This window comes from Pseudopipra pipra, chromosome 9, assembly GCF_036250125.1.
Source record: "Pseudopipra pipra isolate bDixPip1 chromosome 9, bDixPip1.hap1, whole genome shotgun sequence".
Classification (NCBI taxonomy): domain Eukaryota; kingdom Metazoa; phylum Chordata; class Aves; order Passeriformes; family Pipridae; genus Pseudopipra; species Pseudopipra pipra.
In genome coordinates this window covers 16,982,059-16,994,609 of record NC_087557.1, presented here as the reverse complement: position 1 = coordinate 16,994,609, position 12,551 = coordinate 16,982,059, and the positions used below count along the sequence as shown (strand labels likewise).

Below are 12,551 nucleotides of genomic sequence, written 5' to 3'. Positions count from 1 at the left end.
AACTGGCTGCACGCTTCAGTTTGAGCCACGAGCACACTTAATTGTGTGTAAGCCAGCCTGCGCCAATCCCAGGAGCATTTCTCAGTCAAGATTTAGTCATTAAATGTTCATTCTTTAGTCTTTGGACAGCTGTCAAAAAAAAAAAAATTAATCTCTTTGGAAAGGAGCGCTACTCAAATTTCAAAAGGGACATAAGGCAGCACTTCTTTTCAAATCAGCCAAGATTTATGCTGAGGATTCATATTTTATGGAACACATGTTTTGGCTGATAGAAGTATGAATCATGTGCATCAGCCTCAGCATTAAATACTCAGGGGAAACGTTCTTCCTCAATCCAACTCCCTAAGCATATGCAGTAAATTTTGTGGACTCTTGTATTCCTAGCACAGTGGGTAACTCAGTTGTCAGCAAAAATTGCAGGTTCCCCCATGAATCCAGACCAGACAGTTGCCCATAATTAGAGTGGGCTGCATTTTGGTGAGTGAAAGCTATGGGTACAAACACTCCTTCCTTCCCTGTTCCCCCCCAACAGGACCCATACTAACACAGGCATTGCGGGCAATCACATAGCACATCTGCAGGGCTACCAGGGGAAAAAATCCATTTTTTAAAATGTAATTTCTTAAAACTATTTGTCCCTTGTAAGGAAAGCAGCATGTTAGTAAACTCTTGCAATAGAATGCATACAGAAGCACAGCCAGTAGTCTTTCTGTAAGGCAGACACCAAAACTGTACTCTTTTCACTCTTGTAATACAAACTCTGGATGAAAAAAATTATCCTTCAGTAGTACCACCACCAAGCAGGACCTTTTGTTTAGATTCATATCTATAAATACAAGTTTCTGATGCTGAGAATGCTGTGATCAACACTGAATCCAACAGTGAAATCAGCCAAGGCAACTAAGGTGAACTGACTAGCTGCACACTCTGAACCAAAAGGTTTATGTAACTCAGTAAATGTCACCGAGTAATATCTTCTGATACACACTGTATATTATAAAATGTAATGAACAAAATTAATTCCTAGTACAATAAAATTAAATAAACCACCAAAAAGGGTATAACTCTGCCATACAGCTAGATGTTGGGTGTTACAGAAAGGGCTTTGGCACTGAAAATTTATACCCCAAGTATTGTTGTTACATTTTCCATCCCTTGATATACAGGCAATGAATGCTTCTGACTAATTTGCTGGAGCAACTGGCTTACTCAGTGATGCCTGAAATTAGATCAACTTTAGCTTACATAACAAGTATCAATAGTTATAAAACTGTTCCGCTTTTAAACAAACCAAAAAACCTCAACAACTTACTTCAGTTCTGCAGTGTAACTCCTGTGAAGAGACCCATGTAAGGAGCTGACATAGATGCAGCCAGGCTTCCCAGGACCTTCTGTTCCTGCACTTCCAGCTCTTCTTACCTATGCCTGGAGTTCGCTGCATAACAGCAAGTAAAAGGGCCACTCCAGGGAGCAGGAGAAAGCTGGTCCTTAATAAGGTTTTAAAAAAAGCAGGGATCAAATGCACTTTCCTGCAGCTCTAATTAGCCTGCACAAGATGGGAAATCTGTTTCCCTAACTCCTGTAATCTCCAACAAAAAGGGCAGAACAACTGATCCAAGATGGCCCTTGGGTCACATGGTGTGGAGGTACCTGATCACAAGCAAGTTTTTCCAGATCTGCCCCAATAAAAAAACAATGGCAGAAGTTTAACCAGCTCTGAGACTTTAGCTCCTTTCAGATTCCCACTTCCCTCTGTAACTGGTGGAGCAGTTACTGAAAGCAGTTCCTTCCATGTTCTCCTCCCTTCAAACCACTGCTGCTTCATTCATACTTACGCATGCCCACAGTTACTGCGCTTATTCCCACCCAGCTTTCAGCAGTACAAAGCAGCAGTTGAAAGCTTATTAAATTACAACAGAAAACAAGCTCACATTTTAAAAGATACATTAAGAACATGGCACAACTCTGTACTAGAAGAAAAGCAAGTAAATGTATTACCTGTTATGACATTAATATCTGGGTACTGGCTTTCACAAAGAGTAACAGCCTTGCTGTCCCTCTCAAAAGCCTCTCGAAGCTCTTTCTTAACCGCTGCTGAGCCACACAACCGGTACAGACCCACCACCTGAAAGCAAAACCAAGAGCCTCACGTCAGTCACTGGCCTGCAGAGGGGACTAGTAATGACATCGTGTGGTGTCTCATCCAGAGAGTGCAACAAAAGCAACTGTTTGTAAACCCGTGTTAGGGAAACCCAAACAGTGGAAACCGTCAACATACACAGTATGGGACACTTCACAAGAGACACCGCTGAGCAGTAAGTGAATAAGGTGAATGTTTTCCTAACAGTGAACATGCTGAGAAGTGTTTTATTAACAGAACACGAGCTTTAAAACGGAATTGTTTAATGCTTTGCTTTTATGCAAACTCAGGAAAGAGAGAAACACAGATGAAACCTGTATTCGCTTCTTGCCCTACTCATTCAGATCATCATTATTTTTCCTAATTGTTTAATTATACAAGCTAGAATTGTAACTATAGTAGAAAGAAGTGTTTAGAGCCTTATGTAGACAAAATTGCAGTATATCAAATTACAGTTGTTAATCCCCAGCAGAAAAAGTCATATAACTGACCCCTTACTAAAATGAGAAATGTTATAAAACAATTAAAAAAACAACACAAAACCAAAATAAACCAAAACATTTTTCCTACAGTATTAAGTTATGTAGTAAAAACCTAAAAATTTTATACCCATAACCAGTTTCAAGAAAATTATGAATACTCCATTATTACACCTATAAAATGTTGTTTTAAAGATGACAATATGCTGAATTCTATGTGTTTCAAATTATATTTAAAGTTTTCTGCAAAACAAGGGTTATTTAACATGCTCAAGGTGATAAGACTGAAACCCACACCACTCTTGAACTGAATGACTAGTTAAATCATGTGCCTTCATGCATTCAGATCTTCCATTTTATAATTATTTTTAATTTTCATCAACACCATTTATACAAAGCACTCCTATGATCTTAAGAAACTAAACCTTAAAAATATTCATTTTATTTTAATTAACTTTATAGGCAGCTGTACTGAGCAGTAAATGGCTAGTCCAAAAGTACTATGGGCTCAAGAAAAAGAAAAAACAAAATCAAACCAAACAAAAAACCAAACCCACCTGACTTAGCCTATACTGGCTTAAGACCATGGGAATGTAGGTCTGCAAGCAAGAGTATTTGTCTGGTCATATATTAATTCCTTTTAAAATAAATGGAAAGTTATCCAATGGAAGTTGTACTCCCCCTTCCTCAAGACTGAATATGATCTAGTAGATGCCTAAGACAATTTCTTTTAAACTTTTGCAGTTTTTTAAGGCCACAACTGAAATTCAGGTGGAGATAACACATCATGCAGTCTGTAGGAAAGTCAAAAATGTCAGACAAGCACATGGTTAAAAGAAGAAGTTAACAGTATATTTTGCATTTTTGGTTCGCCCTGTGCAAATACAAAACAGATTTCACGCTCAAAAGCACCAGGTACATTCAGATAACTCAGATCCCAATCGCTTCATTACCAGCGTTGCCTTGATTACCCAATATCATTTGCGTGACTAGGTGCTAATAAGCCCAAAATAAAATGCTGAAACCATGGGACACATACATTGGAAAGAATAAAACTCCTCTTTTCCACTGATTTGCATAATGTTAGGAGAAGCATTCACAATAAGAATCATATAGTTATTATCAGCAGTGACTTTCAGCAAAAGAACCACACAGAAGTACAGTCTCTATACAGTTTATGACCTAGATAATAAACAGCAGAGTTAATCTCATCACACCTGGAAGCATATCCAACCTGTCAGCAATTTAAAATAGTAACAGTGGTAGGTGTGACTACTTCTCAATTTCACCTGACTGAGAACAGGTGTAAGAGACACCAAGGGCTCACACATGCTCTGGAACAGCACACAAGAGTCCTCCCACCAGTTGCAAATTAATTGCCGAGGGGAATATCTGGCTTTAGGACTATGCACAGTCCTTCCTAATAGACCCCTTGTCTAGCATCCATTAACTGGTGATTTGTTTCCATACCTTGTTTCTCACACATATTTTTGCCCATTAGGTTACATCAACCAATAAAACTCTACTGGGATGAAAAGACACTGGGCACTACTTCTTTACAGCAGTCTTAATTTGAGAACAACCTGAAGGAGCAGTGGTGTGGTGAAACAACTAATTCAGCCCCTCAGGGTCTCCTTCCTTATGTTAATGCTGTGTACAAAGTGATGGCAGAGACGGGTCTTTGGTTTGCCTCAGTCTGCACACAAGTAAGTAAAGTTTTGATGAAAGACCTGTTCTTCATCACTGTGTCACTGCACACAGTTTTGGGTAGGAGGGAACAGTATATCATATTTTTGCTTTTAGACATATGTTCCTCCATTGTTCCACGTCTCAGAAATCAAGCATTTTCAAGTTCTCAGCTCATCTCTGCTTTTTGAGGGTGAGTCTATACACTGGGGGCTGGCAGGTTCATTTCACTACCCCTAGTCCTAAGGCACTGCTGGGAGCAGCTCCTGTTGTCAAGCATACTTCTCTACAAAGGCCAAGTTGGAAGCACTGACTGCGTGCAGTCGTTATTCTTCCCACATTACAACGGCCACTGTTCACCACACAGAAGCAGCAAAGGAAAAAAACTGACATAGTGTTTTTGATTTCCCCATTTTCACTCACTGCTCACACTGCAACAACAGCTCAACAAAGAAATATTGACAAAAGAGATTAAAATATGCACAGTACCTGACAGCCTCTCTTTTCAATCTCCAGAATGCATTTCTGCAGCAGAAGTGGCACCATCAAGCCTGCATTTTCCTTCTCTACAACTTTTCGAGCATCTACCCCAAACATCACGGGCTCCCGATCTGCATCAAGGCCATCAAGAGAGTTCTCCCATTGCTCCATGAGCGACAGCTTGACATAAATAAGCCCCCTCGGTTCCAGTTTGACAGCCAGCTGATGTGTTTTTGTGACTCGAAAGAGAGTGGGAAGAGCCACGGTTCCGTGACAACACACTCGATTTTTCCGTGGGGTGGGTTCCCAGCTGAACACCACCAGCTTTAAGTGCTGAGCATTTTCAATTTCTATGTTGAATGTGTGGTCCATATCTAGAAATGTTGTCCTACATGTAAGCAGGGCAGTTCTTGCTTTGTTTACTGAGTCAACCTGTATTGCACAAAAGACATCTTTTGAGTCTATTCGTGGTGGTTTTAAGTCTTCAGCACCATAAAAGTGAATGCTCATGAGTCCAGAGATGTACTGAGAGCACTTGGGCTGATCAGAAAAGTTGTAGTGTCTGAAGGCATCAATATCTATTTCAGTTTTACCACTGTTACTCGGAAGGCTCTCTTTTCCTTTCCCACACTTGGTTTCATGCCTGTGTTTACCTGATTTTGTTATAAGTTCAGGAGAGTCACCATCACTGAGGTAACCACCTTTGTTGAAGGATTTGGAGCTCCTTGAGCTTTTCTTTTTGAAGGTGTGTTGCGACGACACACTGCTGTCAAGATGGTAACGACTTATCACGTTCCTGCTGGCAGCTGTGGCTGAGTTTCCAGAAGATGGCAAAGACACTGTATGGCTTGTATCCCGGCAGCTACCTTTCAGCAGGGAAGGAGGATTATCTGAACTACTATGGCTTGAAGTTCCCTTGACACTCAGCTTCCTGCTCAGCTCTGGCAGCTTTTTCATTTTCATGGAAAGCTTCCTCACAGTCCTGGGAGATTTAATTCTATCAGGGAAAGGCCAGTTGATTGATCCGCTTTTTTTCAGAGGACTAGGACTTGGAGGAGAAACCTCTGTGGAGGGTATGTCAGCCTTGGGTGCAAGAGCAGCTCCAAAACCTTTAAAAGAAAAGAGAAGGAATAATCATTTTCAAACTGCTCTTCTTGACAGCTAAAAAATAAATCCTGAACTAGGGGAAAACATGTTGATTTGTCATAACTTGATAAGCACAATTCATTCAGACAACCATCACTCATTCAGTCAGATGTTCACGAGCATTCAGAAAGCTGTGCTCTACTGACTCGTTCAGCCAAATTTGGCAATTCATCATCAAAAGCCAGATTTGTTCTGCTTTATGGAGATGAAAGGGCCAGAAACTACATATAAACAAATGAGCAATCTCATCCACTGCATTCAGCTCGATCATTTGTGCTGCATCCCCCATACCAGCACACACAGCTGCATTCCTGGGGCACAGGTGCAACGAAACCAGACTTAAATGGGAAAACACCAGAAAATGGCAAAGGCACCCTTGTCTACAAAGTAGCTGGCTAGACAGCCAACACATCAGCATTACCACTCCTCTTAGGCCTAGAGTAAAGACATTTGTGTCTAGTAAAGAATATGGCTCTTGTACATGTCCCTCTATTACCTCAAAGAGCCCTAAATCTCTCCTGTGTAGATGCAGGCAATATTACACCTTTTCTTCTATTTCTCTCAGCTCCTTCTTTCTACTGCAGAACAGAAGAGGAAGAACCCAACCAGGATTTATTCCTTCCAAAAGCTGCATCCTGCACTGCCTCATTTCTCTGCCTGCCAGCAACCTTCCATCTTTCCTGGCACTACCATCCCACAACAGGGCTTAATGTTAGACGGTTCCCAAGAGATGTTCCTGAGGGAAATCATCCAACTTTCAAGGTACCACCCCCCCCACAAAGAACAAAAACAAAAAAAAATTTAAAAAAAAAAAAAAGACAACAAGGAAAAAAGCAACAGGCACTGATGCTAAAAAGTGCAAAAGAAAAAAAGATTCCCTCAATTTAGCAGTAAAAGACAGCTAATTAAGGAACACAATCAGACATAAGCAAGTACTGCACACAGACAGGAACCTGTGGTTCACCTCATACTCAAGGAAATGCAAATACCAAGTTTTGCTCAAGCCATTCTCACTTTCACCAGCATGAGGCAGTAACAACTGCAGGAAAGGCAATCAATTTACCCGAGTTAAGCAAGTGTGTAAGAGGGAAACTGAGGCCAGAATGATAGATATTAATAAAATTATGTGAGTACTTTCACTTAGTCACTTCTCTATCCCTCGAGAAACCAAGAGTGGCTCTTGCTAGCAACAGCCACCCCACTCCCTCATCACTTTTCAAACCTTAGCAGCTCCCAACAGGATTTGCCTGTGCAGGCTGAGGTGCTATAGAGCCCCTCAGCACACTGATCCTGTGTGATTCAATCAGCACAGGCAGCTCAGAGAGACTCAATCACCTTTATTCATCCATCATTCCCCCTTGCTAGCCAGGGAAAGGGAAACTAGCTCTAGCTCCAACAGAATGGGTCGGTTTAAATAACTTTTGCAGATAGTTGCTTAAAAGTGTATCTTTATAAAAGAAAGTTACAGTTATGAAGAATAATGCATAGAATCTGTTTTCCAGAGGAACAGAGGAAAATTCACTTAGCCCTTCATCTCATGGAAGTAGTTCCCTTGCAGGGGAAGGGCTATTTCTAGCACGCCTGCTGTGCTTTTCTGGCAAGCAGCAAGTTAGAAATGTGGTGTTTGATAAAAGCGCACAAAGCCCTCCCTTGTACTGAAAATCGCTGCACAGTCCCACTGGTGGGTTGGCCTGGAGTGCTCTGCAGCAATCGGTGCCACGCTGTAGCCTCTAACATTAATCTTCCCTTTCTGTCAAAAGCCTCTGGCACAGGCTTGGAAAAGCAGGCCAGCAAATTAAAGTTCCCCCCAGCTCATTAAAACCAAAGAGTCAATCTAACACTACAACTTTTATGTGTTCGACTTCTGCTGCGTTCAGCACCAAATAGTTAAAGTGAAATATGTGGCTGGAAGAAACTTAACAGTCGAGTATTATGCAGGATGGTATTCCCATCAGCACTGAGCCACATGTTGTTCCACTAAAGCCAGCAATGTGCTGAGGTATGCATGCAATTTTAAGAGAGTGTACATGACAACTCTGAACAAGCTGCAGAAGGAGTTGTAGCACAGTCCAGTAACAGTTCACTTCACAGCCTACCCATCTGACACAGCTTTCTCACAAGGGTGACAGAGGAACTGAGCTATACCTCTTTCCTTGACCATGTTACAAGACTGTGCTGCAAACAGGCTTCCCACTGTCCCTGTCCCCACTTGCTCTGCCACTGTACATCCCATCTCAGCAGTTAGACAATAAAAATATCCCTACAAAAGGGTGGTAAGAGGAGATGAAACATAAGAGGCACCAGTTGCACCAGACCAGTTTTATATATGCAGCCGACTATCTGTATGTGTGTGTATATAATTCATCTTTTACAGTGCGAACACTCAATTCCTGGAACGACCTTGCCAAGGATGTGGTAGAGTCCCCACCACTGCAGATTTTCAAGATGCAACTGCACAGGCTGCTAGATAGTCTCATCTAGGCTCCCCCTCCCACTGAAGAGTGGGTTGGATGATCGTTTCATGCCCTCTCCAACCTGGGCTGTTCTATCAGATACTGTCTACTGCATTTACCTTATGCCTTCTGGATGCTTTAGCAGTATGAGTAACGGGGGGGGGGAGCTTTTGGAGGACAACACAATCTGAGTTAAAATTACTTGACACCCTAAGCAACTGCTTCCATCAGCTATGTGTTCAGCTTGAGCATTAAAGCCACCTTTCACTTTACCCAGCACTATGGCTGTGTGAAAGCAAAGCCTTTCCGTGACTAGAGAGACATGAAGAGCCCACAGGGCTTCACAAACCCAGGCCCCCTTCTCCCACCCCATCCATCTCGGCGTCCACAGGACAATCACTACTGTCCCTTCGGCCAAGCAGGCTGGCACTGACAGACCATACCCCTACACAACACTGCCCCAAGGGAAGAGAGGATCAGACTCTCTTAAGAACGTACAACACAGCCCCTGCCAGACATGTGCAGTGATTTAGCACAGTAAAAATGCTTGTCTGACCCTGTTTAATGCTGTTTACATGTGCTTGGGTACATATATCACTGTCACACCAACTGCCAGCAACACATGCAGTTTTACAGGCACATTTGACTACCCTATTATACATGTCACATTCCTCATTGCTTAGAGTGGGGTTTCTGAATCATTTTAATGTTCCTCAAAAAACCATGTAATTTACTTTTGGGACAATAAGTTGAGGTGAATGAATAAGTCAAAAAGCTATCAGTTGTTTATTACAGCAAGCTACTGAAGTATTAAACAGCTACTCTCATAACTAATGGAAATGCTGACTTCCCACCAAAATAAACATGAGTGGTAGTTTAATTTTTCCTACCATTCTCCAGACATTAGAAATACACTACATCTAACACTGAAAGCATCTCTAGAATAATGGCATTAGCATTGAAGATCAAAGCCATTTCATTTTGAAAAGTGAAAAAAAAAATACAGTTAACACTAGGTGGTTATAACTTTCAAAACTAAAGTGTCTCTTCTGCCTACACTTTTCATGCTTTTTTTATTATTTTTTTTTCTAAAATCAATCTAAAGATTAAGTGGGAAAATATATTAAAAGTGAAAAAGCAGCAAATCTAAACAGAAAAGCCCAAACATCTCAAAATTGTTCTCATAGCAAATAATGGTTGAGTGAAAAAGGGCTACTGTTTTTCTGTGGTAGATTCCACAAGAAATTGATCTGGATCCTCAACTGACACAAACAGACAGCTCTATTTATGTCAAAGGCTGTTAACTTCCTCAGGTGTAGGTATATTTCGAGACCTGTTCTGATTATAAAATTTCAGAGCAGAACTGTAAATGGCATTGAGAGAAGAATTCATGCTATATCAAATTCAAGGAACTTCAATTAAGATACAAGGAAAGCATCACCTATATCTACTTCAGCAACTGTGCAAAAGAAAATTAAAAAAACTAAAAATAACTTTAAAAACTGAGATAGAAAGCAATTATTTCTATGTTACATCCTAATTACTTATATATGAATGGAAGAATCTCTGGTTTTAACCTGTAAAAAAAAGTTTTACCCCTACATAAATTAAATAATTTGACCAATGCAGTCCCTGAGTTCTATCTCACATAATGCTTTAGAGTCAAGAAATGGAGAAATTATTAAAAAGATAAAACATAAAATCTCTAAGAACTCTGTAAAGATAGTTTGTTTTCTTCAAATACTATGCACATTAACATTAATTAGGCTGTGATGAACCCATCAACCCCAGGATCACTTTTATGGGAGCAAAAGATATAAAATAAATTGCTTTAAATAGTGCATTAATTAAAACAGGAAGTGATTACAGCCTATCATGCACTCCAAGAGGTGAAGGGCCTGACCATGGCCTGCTCTCCATCACAGGGGCGATCCTAGGAGCATCCTTCACAGGGGTACATCAGTACAGAGGGGAACAAACGCTTTAGATCCCTGACCAGACTTAAAAGAGTTCAGTATCTACACAGAAGCATGAGTTTGTTGCAGATATTTTAAACATTAAGGATCCTGTGATGCTCATAAGCCACAGTTGGCTCTACTCCGATGCTGGAGCCACACCAAGACACCCGCGGCAGCACCGCAGCTGATGCCAAGCACTGTTTGTTCGGGCTGCTCTCACAAAGGTTTCCTCTCCTCACTGTGCCTTTCATGGCATGAAAAGCAGCTTTGCCCCTACTTCCCCTGTCAGAGGATAAAAACAGATACCCAAGAAAAATCAGAAACTGAAAAAGGCAGTAACTATTTTAATTTAACCATTTCCACTCCACAGCTGCTACATTCTTTTGCCTCTTTCACCAGCAGGTCTTTATAGTATTGTCGGCCCATGGATCAAAGACAAATGCATGAATAAGCCCTTGACCTTCAAAAGCATGTGCACAAACTCCCAAAAAACCCACCGAAAATCTGGCTTCATCTCTGAAGGAGAAAGAGGGAGCAGAGGGACCTTTCTGCCACACACCTAACCATTTTGATATCTCAAACACCATGCAAATATTTGACATAAATGCTTTTCTGCCTCATGAGACCAAAGCTCCTTGTATTTGCAAAACAGTTAAATCACAAAGCATCTTTCATCTGGAAAAAAATTAAAATTAAGTGTTTGCAATACATGGAAGGAAACTTGTAGATAGTATTTGCTGCCCAGTATACTCTACACGTATTGCTGGAAGCTTGCTTGCAACATGTAAGCATGTAAAATATTTGCCTGCATTGGCCCCAAAAGATGTACTTGGAAATTAGGATAGTGGTCACAGTCTAAGTGGAGAAAGAACGCTGTAGTTTTAACACTATTTAAGTCAAGCTTCAGTTGGCACGTATCAGGGCTAAGTGGGAACATGGTATAAATCTTCATTTGCTGTAACATTGAAAAAAAAAATTGTTGACAGAGATCCTTACCAGGATTTTCCATCCAGACTGCTACACAAGCACATTTTCAGTAGCAAAAGCACAGTCCAGATCCTGGTAACCTACAATGCACAAGTCCTACCAGGATGTCTCTGAGATATACACATGAGATGATTCCATTGATTAGGTGGACGCTAATCCCAACAGTAATCCTCCCCAAAAGCAAAAATATTACAAATTCTTCAGAAGGCACTATTCAGAGCTCCACAATGTAAATCTATCACAGGAGACAACATTACAAAGGGGTGTTTTTCTTCAGCAATATGCAGGTGATATAACTATAAAAACATACAGTTGGAGTTAAATCCTAAAGAGTTGTAAAGAAAATTTACTTTAGCATTTTACAATGCAAAAGCCCTAGATACAGAAATTCTCATATTGCATTTATAACAAAAATATTCCTATTTTCCAGTCATAACCATTTGCCCGTGAAGGGAGACACATAATTAAAAACAGCCTCCAGGGTCCTTTGCACTTAAAGTGGTCTCCCACAGACCCAAGAGCACAAGCTGGCACTATGTTTCTACATTACTAATTTGGAACTAAGTTACCTTCTTACTCTTACCTTTGGGTGTTATAAACAAAATATAAGAATTATTTTCCCAAGCTCTGCTGTAAGGGCAACTTATTTCTAATCAGTTTCTTTTTAAAAGCCGACAAAGCCAGAATTATTCACTAAGGAACTACCTGACAAATCCTGTTAACATAAATGGCATTTTCTGTAGAAAGTAGCCAGATTAACACTAGTAACTAGCAGTGTAAATTAAGACTGTGGGACAAGTTAGCACCTCTACAACCATGTACAGGAACTACCTGTTTGCTGCTCTGTTTAGAAAGACTCCCAATAACTGAATTTTATAATTTACTTTTTCTTAATCTTCTTTCTAATAAAAAGTCTTAAAAAATAACAAAAAAAGAGAAAAAAATCCATTACCATTTTCTCTCTACAAAACTGGAAATCCAAATAAGGCAGCAATGTTTAAGGTTTTAAAGGTAAAAATGATTCCATTGTCCAAAGAAAACAGCAAACAATACAATGAACAAATACATGTATTTTTCTAGGTTTTGTACTGCCCCATTTTTTTCTGTCTCTACTTTCCAAAATCTAATATTTAGGCTCTAATGCTAACCAATATTGACATATATAAAATCGTACCGATAAGAATGGTAAACAGACTTTTCCCTGAAGCAGTAATTGCTTATT

At 40.3% G+C, this 12,551-nt stretch overlaps 1 protein-coding gene across 2 annotated transcripts in view; it reads right to left on the bottom strand.

The window, feature by feature from the left end:
• SYDE2 (synapse defective Rho GTPase homolog 2) overlaps positions 1-12,551 on the bottom strand; it is a 28,110-nt gene that overhangs the window by 9,309 nt on the left and 6,250 nt on the right. For both annotated transcript variants that reach the window (XM_064664821.1, XM_064664820.1), the window contains exons 3-4: positions 4,795-5,894; positions 1,999-2,125 (exon numbers count right to left, since the gene is read on the bottom strand). In XM_064664821.1, the coding sequence (XP_064520891.1) occupies positions 1,999-2,125; positions 4,795-5,894 (1,227 nt within the window). The remainder of the gene's footprint in view (positions 1-1,998; positions 2,126-4,794; positions 5,895-12,551) is intronic.